A 14,870-nucleotide genomic window follows, 5' to 3' on the forward strand; every position below is an offset into this window, starting at 1 on the left:
TACATAGAATTCAAAAGACTCAACATTTCTATGTATATACATTTATGTACATATATATAAGTACAGCATAAAATTAGAAGGTGCGCTTTGGATTTCACCTCAAGGACTGGGAAGAAAGAATTTACTAGCTAGCTTCAGCTGTGGGTATCTAGATGTGTTTGCTTCACTCCCAAGACACTGCGCTTGTGCAAGACGGCAGCAGCTAGCTATCCACAGGAGCTCCCCGCCCACCGAGGCAGCTGTGCAGACCGGCCTACCTGCGCCCTTCTGCAGCTGAGTGCACGCAGTGTGTGCGCATGGGCACGGTGTTCGCGGGGAGACCCCAGACGGACAAAGGAAGGGCCATCCACAACGCCCATCAGCACAGTGGCTGCTGCCATCCCTGGGACGCTGGAGCTAACCAAACATGCGCTGACTGGACTCTGGCCTAACAATGACTCTTACGCGGCACCATTCTTGGAAACTATCAAGTATCACTCGGGTGTATTCTAAAAATGACAAGTATCTGAATAAGGACCTCCCCTCTTAATCTTGTATCAAGAAAAGAACCTGAAGGAAAAATAATGTCTCTGCTCCTTTCATAAGTTGAGATGCATCAATTATTTTTAATCTACCCCTGCCCCGCTAAACTGGGAAGTAGAGGAGGAAAAGGCTCTGCTAAACAGCTTGTGCATGCGGACCTGCTCCCCTCTTGCCAAGCCTGCTACAAGCTGTCACATAGTATCATATGGCCATTAGCGAGTGAGTGCCCCAAGGGCACCAGCCAGAAGAAAACTCTGCCTTGAAAATACTATATTTCCCTGGAGCTTGGTAATCTAGACCTTTTTACCTTTGCAGATGAGGCAAAATAAAATTAAAAGGTTTATTGTTGAAACCCAGAACAGTTCCTGAAGTGAATTAATTGGATTGCAATAAATATATGTACACGCACACACAAACACACACTACTGACATTCCTTTGGACACAGGACCCTGCTAACATGTACGAGAAGAAGGAAAAGATAATAAAGAGGGTATCTGCCATTTAGCAGCAAAAAAAGGAAAACTGCTTTAAGACGGGTTACTTTTTGATCAAATTGTGTTTCAAGAACTACTTTAATACCTTTAGGAATTCACATTATTGACACCTATCTGGACAGTCCTACTGAACTGCAGAGAGAGACCTTGTAGTACAGAGATTGCTAAATTAGGGGGACACTAATTCCCCTGAGATAGCATCTGAGCAGTGCTGGACTCGGGAAGTGGTTTTCAGCATAAACTCTGTAAACTCTGAAAACACTTAACGTGATTTACAATCAAACCTTTGTGCTCAGTCCTATTGCTAAAAAGGGAGAGGAGGCATTGCAGAGGCCTCACGGGCTCCTGCGGGGCTCCCCGGGGCTCAGAGGAGGCCTTCAGAGCCTGAAGTACATGGCCCTGCTCGAAGAAGTGAGCTGTTGTGAAGACTTGATTTTTGTGACAGAGGAGGGCCTTGAAAGCTGGTTTTTCCTATGCTGGCCAACCTAAACCTGCTGACGTAGCTAAGGGCAGATTATAAAAGTCCACATGCCCTCCTCCAGAAAGAGGGATGGGCAGCAGGCTCAGGTGAGCGTCATCCCATACAGGGCAAGGGCCCACGGTAACGGAGCTCCCCGTCCGTTTACACTGCTGCCTTTTTGAGGACTGCTTTGAGTTTTCAGAGGCTTTATTTCTGAACTTCATCTTTAAAAAGCAAAACAAAGCTGTTCTACCAAGAACGGAACATCCATTTGGCCCTCTGTATCAGGTGGCTATTCCAAGAGCAAACATTACGTCATGAACTGTGGGGTCAACTAAACAGCATGCTAAAGAATCTTCACCCTGATGCGGCCGGGGAAAAACCAGCCTGCTCGATACCCCATACTGAAAAAGGAAGTCGGGCCAACAGCCTGTGAGAGTCCACCTTCCTCCCTGGCTCTGTCACCTCAGTGTTTGATGGGAGCACACTGGATGCCTGGCTAAGACACAGAACACCTGAGAAGTTTTTGCTGCAGGTGGAGCAATTCTGCTTTTGGCTGCCAGTCGGGTCTAGTGGCCCCAACAAGGGACAGTGGATGACATTCGTACTGACCAATGCCTGACATAGGACTAGACTGAGGATAAAAGTTGCATCCATTGGGCAAAATATGCAAAAAAACCAAACAAAAACAAAATCCCAGAAATGATTCTCCATTTGTTCTTTTAGGAATCCGCAGCAAACGAACCCAGGGAAAGGACGTCTACAGTAAACCTGACATAGCTGGACTCAGGCTGAACCAAACCCCAGGGGACAAGAGCCCCAGCTCTTCTCACTCATTCCAGCCACCTCTCAGAGAAGTCTAAAAAGCAACAATGGAAAACGATTCAACTTGAGAAACATTCCAAGGTAACTGTCCCTTTCCCCCTTTCTCAACACCATCTCAATTTGGAGGGGGAGGTATGAAGCCAAAACCGCTGAGCCAAACCCGGGCTCAGCAGACCCCCGCCACAGACTACTTCTGGAGGGGTGAGGCCTAAACAAGAGTCCACTTCTGGTTAGGGTGATAACTTTTTATTTGACATCTACAAGACTGTGGCATCTTGCGCTTTCCGCCAGGTTTATACAATCTCAATTTTTCAATAGTGCAACCTGTGCAAGCAAAAGGGGGGGAAAAAAAGGAAACAAAAAGACCAATTGCCCCCTCACTTGTTTTTATAAAACATCTATTATAGGCGAAACAAAACTTACCCATGTTATAGATAAGTGTCTATTCACATTTGTACATTACCATTTTTAACAGCTTGAGATAAACTCTATAATGTCTTACAACACATTAAACAATATTCAAGTTACTGGGTAACAATAAGAAATAAACATACAGTAGAAGCCTCAAGTGTTTCCTCACTGACTACTTTACAACTCAAGTATGGGTTCTTTATAAGTGACAAATTAGGACAATGCCGTAAAAAAAAGAATCGGCAAGATGAAAGCCTTTCTAAAACTATCTTAAGTTAAGGAAAATGGAATTCTGAAAAAATGCAGGCTTGTAGCCATTTTTGCAGCATTCATTAGGAATACTATTAACACATTAAAATTAACTTCGTAAGAGTTTTATCACAAAAAGAAAAATGTTTGTCCTATCACCTTAACAAGAAACCTGGGGCAGGAAGAACGGGGTGGGGAGGGTCACAGGGTCAGAAGCAATACCCAGGTCTGAATACTATCAAGATGCAGTGGCCAATGCCATACACCTACACACATTTCTCTCCATGTCTGCTAACCTCATTTACGCATGCTTCCAGAGACATGCACTGTCAGAACAGAAACTAGAAAAGAACCCAAGTGCGTGATGCGCAACCTTTCGTTTCATGCTCTAATAAACCTAGTGTTTAATAAGTTGGGAAAAGAAAACAATATATATTTTCTTATTTATAGACCCAAAACACATGCATCCGGGGAGAACTCCCACAGCAATGGCATGGATGTCCTGCGTTAACCCTGAGCACTGTGGAACATAAAGCCAGTTTGGGAAGTTCCAAGCATTTTTAAACCTATTGTGGCTTGTCGCCTTTAACAAACTCACAGACAGACAGACAGACACACGCGCACATGCCCCTCTGCTCCCGAGGAGAAGCATGTGGGGAGTACCATGGGCAAAGCAAAAAGGAAAGACATCTGTACCACCATCGGCGCTGTGGATTTTCAGCTTTGCTATCTATTTCCAGGTTCGTCCTTATTCCCAAAAAAAATTAACTAGAGAGAACACAACTGAAAAAAAATTGTAATTCTTTGGAAACTGTCCCTGATTTTTATGCAAATGATACGCTTCAACAGCATTTCAGATCCATCCATGCTGCAACCTGTCCGTCCTCATGCGCTGCTCAAGCTGGCGATGCTCTGGGGGTGACGCTGCTGCCAGAGCTGCTTCTGCTGGACCGCAAGCTGCTGAGACTGGTCGGAAGTTGACAGGAGGTTCACAAGAGGAGACACGCAGTTTGCAGGGATGATCAAACCTGCCATCAGAAACAAGAATTTTTAAAGGCTGCAATCAGGTTAAAGCACAGTAACTGACACTGCACAGCAAATTTCGAATAAGGCAAAATAGTAAGTGTAACAAAGACTCCACATAACTAAACAAATACCGAATAACCAAACGGCTCTTTCAGAAGAAACCTGATTCCTCAGCAGTGTTACCCACAAATACCTGAACGTATGCATGTGTCTTCGTGTCACACCTTTCTTTTTTATTGATTTTTAAAGAAACAGATGAGGACAGAGAGAGTGAAAGAGAGACGGGGGAGGGGTGAGCATTCATTTGTTGTTCTACTTAGTCCTGTAGTACCGACTGGGGTTCAAACCTGCAACCTTGGTGTCCTGGGACGATGTTCTAAGCAACTGAGCTATCCAGCCAGGGCCCTAACACCTTTTTGATGGAAGAAAGGAGGTCAAGTGCAGTACCTTCACATCTCTTTGCAGCTCCCAAACATGTGCAAACACCACTTTCTTTTAGCAGAAACTAATGTTCCGAAAAAAATAGAGTTGAGGCTGCAAACCCAAATGCTGATGGAAACACTGTCCTGGGTTAGAAGCCTTAGACACCTTCCAGGTAGAAATGGGGTCGGGGTGCACAAGAGAAGCACCCACCTGCTTCTCTACCCCTCCCCCTCTTGCTTCTCTCTCTCTCTCTCTCTCTCTGTCTTCTTCCCCTCCTGCAGCCAAGGCTCGATTGGAGTGAGCTGGCCCGGGCGCTGAGGATGGCTCCATGGCTCCGCCTCAGGTGCTAAAAAAAATGGCTCTGGCCTGACCTGTGGTGGTGCAGTGGATAAAGCATCAACCTGGAAACACTGAGGTTGCCAGTTCAAAACCCTGGGCTTGCCTGGTCAAGGCACATATGGGAGTTGATGCTACCTGCTCCTCCCCCCTTCTCTCTCTCCCCTCTCTATAATAAATAAATAAAGTCTAAAAAAAAATGGCTCTGGCTGCAATGAAGCAAGGGCCCCAGATGGGCAGAGCATCGCCCTCTAGTGGGCTTGCTAGATGGATTCCGGTCGGCGCATGCAGGAATATGTCTCCGACTCCCCTCCTCTTACTAAATAAAAAATAAAAAAATTTTAAAAGATGAAGAAAATCCAAGGTTTTGAATTTTAAATGTTAGCAACTAATTTAAATGAAAACTTGCATCCAAAAATACGTAAGGACCTGACCAGGCGGTGGTGCATTGGATAGAACGTCGGACTGGGACGCAGAAGACCCAGGTTTGAGACCCCGAGGTCACCAGCTTGAGTGCAGGCTCCTCTGATTCGAGCAAAGCTCACCAGCTTCAGCCCAAGGTTGCTGGCTCGAGCAAGGAGTCACTCGGTCTGCTGTAGCCCCCCCGATCAAGGCACATATGACAAAAATACGTAAGGGTCAAGAAACTGTTCCTGGATTAACTGGCTACAGGCTGCCAATCTGCAAGCAGTGACAGAGGAGGGCTGCTGCAAATAACCTGGAGACCAGGCGGTGGGGAAAGCGCCTGCCTGGCAGGTACCGGGAAGCCCAGAGTGGGCAAGTGGTAGCAAGAGCAAGCCCTACCCTACAGGACCCTGTCTACCCTCTGGGCAGGGGCTAGGGGCTCCAGTCTCCATCTGGCTCCATAAATGTAACACGGCAGACTTCACACAGTCCTGGACTTGCGGCTCAGCCTAGTCTTCACACCAGAGAGTCTGCACGAATGGCCATGGGAGACGGGGGGAAAGGGGAAAGAAGGCAGGATGAAAAGGGGGAAGGGAAAGGGGTAGGGGGAGTAGGGGAGTAAGGGAGAAAGGGGGGGGGGAAGGGACGCAGGAGTAACATGAAATTAAAGACCACCTCAGAATTTCAAACCAGAATCGGCAATGTCTAATCAAAGGCTTAACTCAGCTCAACATTTTCTCTTTAGTTCTTTTTTATTTCTTTATTTTTTACAGAGACAGAGTGAGTCAGAGAGAGGGATAGACAGGGACAGACAGACAGGAATGGAGAGAGATGAGAAGAATCAATCACTGGTTTTTCATTGCGTGTTGCAACACCTTAGTTGTTCATTGATTGCTTTCTCATATGTGCCTTGACCGTGGGCCTTCAGCAGACCGAGTAACCCCTTGCTGGAGCCAGCGACCTTGGGTTCAAGCTGGGGGGCTTTTGCTCAAACCAGATGAGCTCGTGCTCAAGCTGGCGACCTCGGGGTCTCGAACCTGGGTCCTCCGCATCCCAGTCCAACGCTCTATCCACTGCGCCACCGCCTGGTCAGGCTCGGCTCAACTTTTTAAAAACAGAGTGTAGCCTGACCAGGTGGTGGCTCAGTGGATAGAGCGTCAGACTGGGATGCTGAGGATCCAGGTTCAAGACCCCAAGTTCGCCAGTTTGATCATAGGCTCATTTGGTTTGAGCAAAGCTCACCAGCTTGGACCCAAGGTCACTGGCTCAAGCAAGGGGTTACTCGGTCTGCTGAAGGCCCGCGGTCAAGGCACGTATGAGAAAGCAATCAATGAATAATTAAGGTGTTGCAATGCACAACAAAAAAACTAATGATTGATGCTTCTCATCTCTCTGTTCTTGTCTGTCCCTGTAAAAAAAAAAACACAAAACAGATTCTAAGATGTAAGAAGAGAAATAAAAACAACGAAATCTGACTTTCCTCCAGAGCTCAATTCAAAACTGTCAATGAAAATGACTCACCCACAATTCGCTGCCCGTCCTCCGTTCTCAGCCGAACTATCTGCATCTTCACGTTTGTGCCACTGACGGATGCTAGAACACCCTCCACCTTTGTCCAGACGCTCAGCACGGAGCCACACAACACATAATACGTGCGGCAGCGAAGGCCTATTTCACAAACCAATCCCAAGCTCGCTTTTTTGCAATTGCCACGCCTAGAAGGAGGAGGAAAATATTTACACACATACACACACAAAAGGTTCAGTGTACTCAAATTTCAAGTGAAAAATACCCTAAGATCATCTGCTGTTAGTGACAGTTTCTTAGATTACAATCCCTTGACGTGCTGAATTACCCTTTCCAAAGGTAAATTATCACTACCGATTATTTTTATTTTTGGCCAAGAGAGACAGAGACAGAGAGAGGGATAGACAGAGACAGTCACTCAGGAACGGAGAGATAAGAAGCATCAATTCTTTGTTGCATCTCCTTAGTTGTTCAGTGATTGTTATCTCATATGCACCTTGATTGGGGGGGGGGGTTGTTACAGCAGAGCGAGTGACCCCTTGCTCAAGCTAGCAACCTTTGGGTTTAAGCTAGCAACCATGGAGTCATGTCTATGATCCCACGCTCAATCCAGTGACTTCGAGGTTTTGAACCTGGGTCCTCTGTATCCTAGTCCGACACTCTATCCAATGCACCACCCCCTGGTCAGGCATCGCTACTGATTTTTAAAATTAGTTATGTCTGGAGCCTGACTCCCTATAAAATGGCCAACTCTGCGGCCCTGGCCGGTTGGCTCAGCGGTAGAGTGTTGGCCTGGCGTGCAGGAGTCCCGGGTTCGATTCCCGGCCAGGGCACACAGGAGAAGCGCTCATCTGCTTCTTCACCCCTCCCCCTCTCCTTCCTCTCTGTCTCTCTCTTCCCCTCCCACAGCCAAGGCTCCATTGGAGCAAAGATTGCCCGGGTGCTGAGGATGGCTCTGTGGCCTCTGCCTCAGGCACTAGAACGGCTCTGAATGCAACAGAGTGACGCCCCAGAGTGGCAGAGCATCGCCCCCTGGTGGGCATGCCGGGTGGATCCCGGTGGGGCGCATGCGGGAGTCTGTCTGACTACCTCCCCGTTTCCAGCTTCAGAAAAATGAAAAAAAAAATAATAGAAAAAAATAAAATTAAAAAAAAAAAAAAAGGCCAACTTACAGATTCTGATACTCATTTAAGCTTTTGTCACTTTAACGTCCATTAGTATACTGTGGGTATTACTACATTAGTGCTAGCTTATAAAATAATCCTGCCAGTATTCCCGTAGTAGCTCAGGTAAGTGGGAAAGGCCTCAGTAAATTAAAAAAAAAAAAAAAAAGATAAAAGCATGTATGAATTTATAAAAATCTGTGATGTCATTTTGACGTATCAGAATATATGGTTAAAATTACTTTCATAATTCAATAAAAATACCTTTCCAGGATTAATTCAAGATGAATATATAGTATCAGAGCATTCTACTTGCTAAAACTCAAAGCAAATGTTTTAGAGAAGATTTTTGTAGGTTAACTTTTAGAAATATTTTATCTTGAAGGGATTTCTAATTACTTTCTTTTTTTTTAAAGATTTTATTTATTAATTTTAGAGAGAGAACAAAGGTAGAGGAGTGAGAGGCATCAACTTGCAGTAGTTGCTTCTCGTACATGTCTTTTTTTTTTTTTTTTTGTATTTTTCTTAAGCTGGAAACGGGGAGAGACAGTCAGACAGACTCCCGCATGCGCCCGACCGGGATCCACCCAGCACACCCACCAGGGGCTACGCTCTGCCCACCAGGGGGCGATGCTCTGCCCCTCCGGGGGGGTCGCTCTGCCGCGACCAGAGCCACTCTAGCACCTGGGGCAGAGGCCAAGGAGCCATCCCCAGCGCCCGGGCCATCTTAGCTCCAATGGAGCCTTGGCTGCGGGAGGGGAAGAGAGAGACAGAGAGGAAGGAGGGGGGGCGGGGGTGGAGAAGCAAATGGGCGCTTCTCCTATGTGCCCTGGCCGGGAATCGAACGCGGTCCCCCGCACACCAGGCTGACGCTCTACCGCTGAGCCAACCGGCCAGGGCCTCGTACATGTCTTGACTGGGCAATCCTCAGCATTCTGTCAATGCTTTATCAACTGTGCCAACGCAGGTCAGACATTCCTAAGTTAATTTCCAACTGCATTAATTTATTCTAAATACATTCACCTACCTACATATGTGTAAAAATAAAATAAAAATTTAAAAACCTAGATAAAATTCATGGTTTATTTTACTGAGAGAGACATGAACAGAGAGGGACAGAGACAGGAAGTGAGATGAGAAGCATCAATTCTTTATTGTGGAACTTTAGTTGTTTATTCACTTCCTTCCCATATATGCCTTGACTGGGAGGCTCCAGTGGAGCAAGTGACCCCTTGCTTAAGCCAGAGACTTTTGGGTTCAATCCAAATGAGCCCACACTCAAGCTGGGAACCTTGGGGTTTCGAATCTGGGTCTGCAGTGTCCCAGGTCTATGTTCTATCTGTTGTGCCACTACCAATCAGGTTAAGTTTTTATTTACTGATTTTGAGAGAGGAAGGGGAGAGGGAGAGATGGTGGGAGAGGGGGAGAGAACGACAAACACTGATTTGTTCCACTTATTTATGCATTCACTGGATGATTCTTATATATGCCCTGACCAGAGTTCAAACCCTCAACCATGGTGCATCAGGATGATGCACTAACCAACTGAACTACCTGTCCAGGGCCCTCTGTATCTTATATTCCTTTCATAAAGTGAGCCAGATACCCCATTAACAAGTTAGTGAAGAAGAAAACATGGAAGAGAACTAAGACCTGCAGAGTATTAACACCCTACACATGGTCCTGAGAGGAGCACTGTAAGGGGCACAGCATCATGACCTGCAAGAGCACACCACCGGCACAGCAGGGTCAGCCCGGGGCTCAACAACAAAGCTTTCTGGTGCTATTAGCTATTCACATCTCTATGGTCTTCTAAAAATTCCCTAGCCTTCAAAAGAAAGCTGATTAGGGACACCAGGAAAGCTTTTTTACTTTTTTTTTTTGTATTTTTCTGAAGCTGGAAACGGGGAGAGACAGTCAGACAGACTCCCGCATGCGCCCAACTGGGATCCACCCGGCACGCCCACCAGGGGGCAATGCTTTGCCCCTCTGGGGCGTCGCTCTGCCGCGACCAGAGCCACTCTAGCACCTGGGGCAGAGGCCAAGGAGCCATCCCCAGCACCCGGGCCATCTTTGCTCCAATGGAGCCTTGGCTGCGGGAGGGGAAGAGAGAGACAGAGAGGAAGGAGGGGGGTGGGGGTGGAGAAGCAAATGAGCGCTTCTCCTATGTGCCCTGGCCAGGAATCGAACCCAGGTCCCCCACACGCCAGGCCGACGCTCTACCGCTGAGCCAACCGGCCAGGGCCCAGGAAAGCTTTTTAAAGAGAAAAAAGAAAGACAAAAGTAAAGAAAGACAATGGAAAGAAGGGAGAAAAAGTAAGTCTTAACACTTAAGGAGGATGCTGAAGTCACTGCCACCAGACACTGGCCAGCAGTAACAATGGCGCAGAGAGCAGCAGAGGGACAGCTCCAGCGCGTGGTCCACACAGAGCCCCCAAGTTCCGCTGACTGAAGGCGCCACACTCAATAACAGAGGATGTTCTCATGTACTTACAGGGCACAGCACTACAGAGCAGAGGCAAGTTAATTAAGTCCTGAGTACACTGTGGAAAATATGGTGAGAAATATAAAATACTAACCAATAAGCATGAGTGCAGGTGTCTGCAGATGAATTATACTGCTCTAACCAGTGAACCAGGGCATCATCCGAGACCACCTGCGAGAGTAAGACAAAAACTCCATTGAAACAGGGTTGTTTTAAACAGACCTGACCTGGTCTGTAAAGCCAACTGAAAATCATCTGTATACAGGCAGCCTGGCCCTTGCTGCTGAGGCTGCATCTAAGCAACAAGTATAAAGTTCTGTCATGAGCTTTCTCATGTACAAAATTTATCAAACTGCCAGCTTAATTATAATTGTTTCCAAGTGACAATGGCTAGCAGAATGATAGTTTAAGGTAACACTAATGATAAAACAGTAACATGATTAATGTTAGGACAAACATGTCATTTACTGTTTTTCTAGAAATCAATGAAACATATAAACAAAGCAGTTCATAAGAAAACCAAGAGTTGCTGGGAAAATTACCAGCCTGGCACATCTTTCCTTTATTTAAAACTTTTAATTTTGGTGAAAGCTTTTTTCCCTGACAACACAAGCTATTTTAAATAATCATTTTACAGGTTTCTCAATAGTAGATATTAAGACTAGAATATTAATATAACAAAACCTGACAAAATTTCTTTCTGAAAACCACTTTTCAGTTATCAAAAAGGAAAAATTAAAATTAATTTTGTACAGAAACACAAAGTTCTTCTAAATAGTTTTAGTGTTATTACAAAACAATTACTTATAAATAGCATAGTGTACAAATGAAAAAAAATACCTTCTTATATTTCTTCTTTAGATCAGCATAAATTTCTAATTTGAGCTGTTTCCCAGTATTTGGTCTATAAACTAAGAAAAGCTTCTTTTTTGGGTTCACTTCTTTAACTAAGATGGCTGTTTTCTTGTTGTTCCTTATCTAGTAAAAAAAGCGAAGAAGTATAAAGATTGGTTACTACATACGCTAACACATGCCAGCTGTGGTGTCATAACGAGCCCACAGGACCTCTGAACACTGCAGTGCCAAACACGAGCACATGAGCACATGAGCACAGACCTGGGCAGAGGCCAACACCAGCCGCATAATGGAGTTTGCCGTAGTCTCTTCAAATTGAAGGCCAGCATAGCATAATTCTGAGCAAGGTTGAAGACATGCTTTAGAAAATTGTACTAAATTAGCTTTAGAAGAATAAACATTGAGTGGAGACACTTTGCATGTTCTAGTCCCTGTACCTGACTCACAGCCCAAACAGCCTCAGAGATGTGTGAGCTGAGTCAATAGAGTGGGTATGAAGGTCTTCACAAGAAAATTCTCCTACCTCTACTATGTGTCTAAAATTTTTCATAATAAAAAGATGTGTAAAAAAAAAAATTATTGTTCAAGTTACAATAAAATAAAACCTCCAAGGTAATGATTTTGATCTGAGTTCACTGCAGCCATCACAGCTCCCTCCTCCGATGGCTGCTGAAGGGTGAAATGAGGTGTTCCACGACCACCTGCGAATAGCGGAGCTGGGTGGGGAAAGCCAGAAGGATGCGCAGACATAGCCTAACAGTGTAGGCAGATGTGGAAAAAATGGGTGCACTAGACAGATGATGAAACTTATACAAATAAAAAATCCTAGAAGAGAAAAATCCTAGGAAGAAGGAGTTATAAAAAGCCCCATTCAATTAAAAAATAAGATCAGAAAATTAGTATCTCCTGTAAAGAATGGTGAACGACTAAGCAATAATCACTGGAAAAAACTGAAAGAAGTTTCAAAGTAAAGACATTCTCCCAGCTCCTTTACAGCATGAATACTTTGCTGAGCAATTAAGTTTTTATATTAAGGTCATGCTAACACTGATAAAAGACTTAATATTCTACTTTTCTTTCCATGTATATATTAAATATCCTTTGTCTTTTTACTTGCTCAAATGATTTGAAATGGCCCTGGCCGTTTGGCTCAGTGGTAGAGCGTCAGCCCGGTATATGGATGTTCTGAGCTCAATTCCCAGCCAGGACACATAGGAAGGAGAAGCGCCCATCTGCTTCTCCACCCCTCCCCCTCTGGCTTTTCTCTCTCTCCTCCTCCTCCCCTTCTGCAGCCACGGCTCAATTAGAGCAAGTTGGCCCCGGGCACTGAGGGTGGCTCCACAGCCTCTATCTCAGGCCTAAGAGTTCAGTTGCTGAGCAAACGGAACAGGGACCCCAGATGGGCAGAACATCACCCACTAGTGGGCATGCCGAGTGGATCCCGGTCCCAGTGCATATGGGAGTCTGTCTCTGCCTCCCCTCCTCTCACTGAATGAAAAAAAAACAAACATGATTTCAAACATTGTTTATTTAATTCTGCAGTCTAAAAAACAATGGTTACTGTGAAAGTTAAAATTTCAATTTTTTTTGCCTGACCAGGCGGTGGTGCAGTGGATGGAGCATTGGACTGGGATGCTGAGGACCCAGGTTCAAGACCCCGAGGTCGCCAGCTTGAGCGCGGGCTCATCTGGTTTGAGCAAAAGCTCACCAGCTTGGACTCAAGGTCTATGGCTCCAGCAAGGGGTTACTCGGTCTGCTGAAGGCCCGCAGTCAAGGCACATATGAGAAGACAATCAATGAACAACTAAGGTGTTGCAATACGCAATGAAAAACTAATGATTGATGCTTCTCATCTCTCCGTTCCTGTCTGTCTGTCCCTGTCTATCCCTCTCTCTGTCTCTGGAAAAAAAAAAAAAAAATTCAATTTTTTTTATAAGTTGACTGACGTAAAACATTCAATAAACTTATTACACAGAAAGCACAATGTTTCAAGCAAATAACAGTGTGATCTGACTTGGTAGGGTCAAGCTAATTTACTGTATGATAAGCTATCACAACACCCAGGAAATAACAGTGACTCTGATGTGGTTTCCTTAACATAACCCATCTGGAACATAGAGCGGTGCGCCTTCCTAGGACAGGGCCCTGCTCCGGGCACCATCCTCCCATCCAGTCACCCACTAGAAGTAACAAAGGGCCAATGTTACCACATCCCTTCACTCAGGAACACTGGGCATCAGTACTTTCATTGAAACTCACCAGCATTTTAAATTCTGGCAATAAAACAAGAACCAATCCCCTACATGGACCATCAAAATCATAGCTAAGGCCCTGGCCGGTTGGCTCAGTGGTAGAGTGTCGGCCTAGCGTGCGGAGGACCCGGGTTCGATTCCCGGCCAGGGCACACAGGAGAAGCGCCCATTTGCTTCTCCACCCCTCCGCCGCGCTTTCCTCTCTGTCTCTCTCTTCCCCTCCCGCAGCCAAGGCTCCATTGGAGCAAAGATGGCCCGGGCGCTGGGGATGGCTCTGTGGCCTCTTCCTCAGGCGCTAGAGTGGCTCTGGTTGCAATATGGCGACGCCCAGGATGGGCAGAGCATCGCCCCCTGGTGGGCAGAGCGTCGCCCCATGGTGGGTGTGCCGGGTGGATCCCGGTCGGGCGCATGTGGGAGTCTGACTGTCTCTCCCCGTTTCCAGCTTCAGAAAAATGAAAAAAAAAAAAAAAAATCACAGCTAAGGGAGAAATGGATAAAATTTGGTGAATTGCATCTATATCCTGGTTGTGATATAATACCATAGTTTTGTAAATTATTGCCATAAGAAAAACAAGTGTACAAAAATTTCTCTGGATTACTTCTTATAAGCTCACGTGAAGCTACAATTACCTTAAGATTTTCAAACAAACAAAAACCCTACTGGGAGCCTGATCCAGTTTGAGATCTTTTGCTCTTGGACCAGCAACCAGTAAACCAGGTGCATGGACCAAGTCTGGCCTGCAGCTCCTAAATTTAACAGTGAGGAAGGTAGCAGAAGGAGGAAAGCAAAATAAAACAAAAACAAACCAAACCACCCACAAAGCAGAGACCATACAAGGCATGCAAACCCTAAAATATTTGCTGCCTGTTTCTTTACAGAAAACAATCAGGACCCCTGCTCTAGACAGCTTGCTTTTAGTCTGGCCCTGCCTGGAGAAACACCACAGATGCGCTACTTCACGCAGTTACATCTTGAACCAGGTCTTTTTCAGCTAGTCACTTCAAAAACATTTACAAATAAAAAGCACAAGTAGTCAGCCCTGGCCGGGCAGCTCAGTTGGTTAGAGCGCTGTCCTGACATGCTGAATTAGCAGACTCAAAAATCAACCAATGACAGTATGAGTGGGTGGAACAACAAACTGTTTCTCTCATTCTGTCTCACTCTCTTTCCAAAAATAAAAATAAAAAAAATCAATAAATAGCCCTGGTCAGGCAGATTAGTTGGTTAGTGTCCTGATATGCAAAGGTTGTGGGTTCAATTCCCAGTCAGGACACATACAAGAATCAACCCATTAATGAATGCATAAATAAGTAGAACAACAAATTAATGCTTCTCACTTTCTCTCCAAAACCAAGAAAAGAAAAAGGTATACTCATATACACCCCTCCTTAGCTCTCTGTCCATGGGCAAATACTAAAGAATGTAGTTAGATTAA

General features: G+C 45.5%; 1 protein-coding gene across 6 annotated transcripts in view; it reads right to left on the minus strand.

Annotated features, from left to right (window-relative positions):
* Window positions 1-3,778: 3,778 nt before the first annotated feature.
* The window catches only part of SBNO1 (strawberry notch homolog 1), a 60,880-nt gene continuing 49,788 nt past the window's right edge, over window positions 3,779-14,870 (minus strand). For all 6 annotated transcript variants that reach the window (XM_066371101.1, XM_066371103.1, XM_066371105.1 and 3 more), the window contains 4 exons: window positions 11,168-11,305; window positions 10,422-10,498; window positions 6,674-6,867; window positions 3,779-3,990 (listed from right to left, as the gene is read on the minus strand). In XM_066371101.1, the coding sequence (XP_066227198.1) occupies window positions 3,848-3,990; window positions 6,674-6,867; window positions 10,422-10,498; window positions 11,168-11,305 (552 nt within the window). In that variant the 3' untranslated portion in view covers window positions 3,779-3,847. The remainder of the gene's footprint in view (window positions 3,991-6,673; window positions 6,868-10,421; window positions 10,499-11,167; window positions 11,306-14,870) is intronic.

This window comes from Saccopteryx leptura, chromosome 2, assembly GCF_036850995.1.
Source record: "Saccopteryx leptura isolate mSacLep1 chromosome 2, mSacLep1_pri_phased_curated, whole genome shotgun sequence".
Classification (NCBI taxonomy): Eukaryota; Metazoa; Chordata; class Mammalia; order Chiroptera; family Emballonuridae; genus Saccopteryx; species Saccopteryx leptura.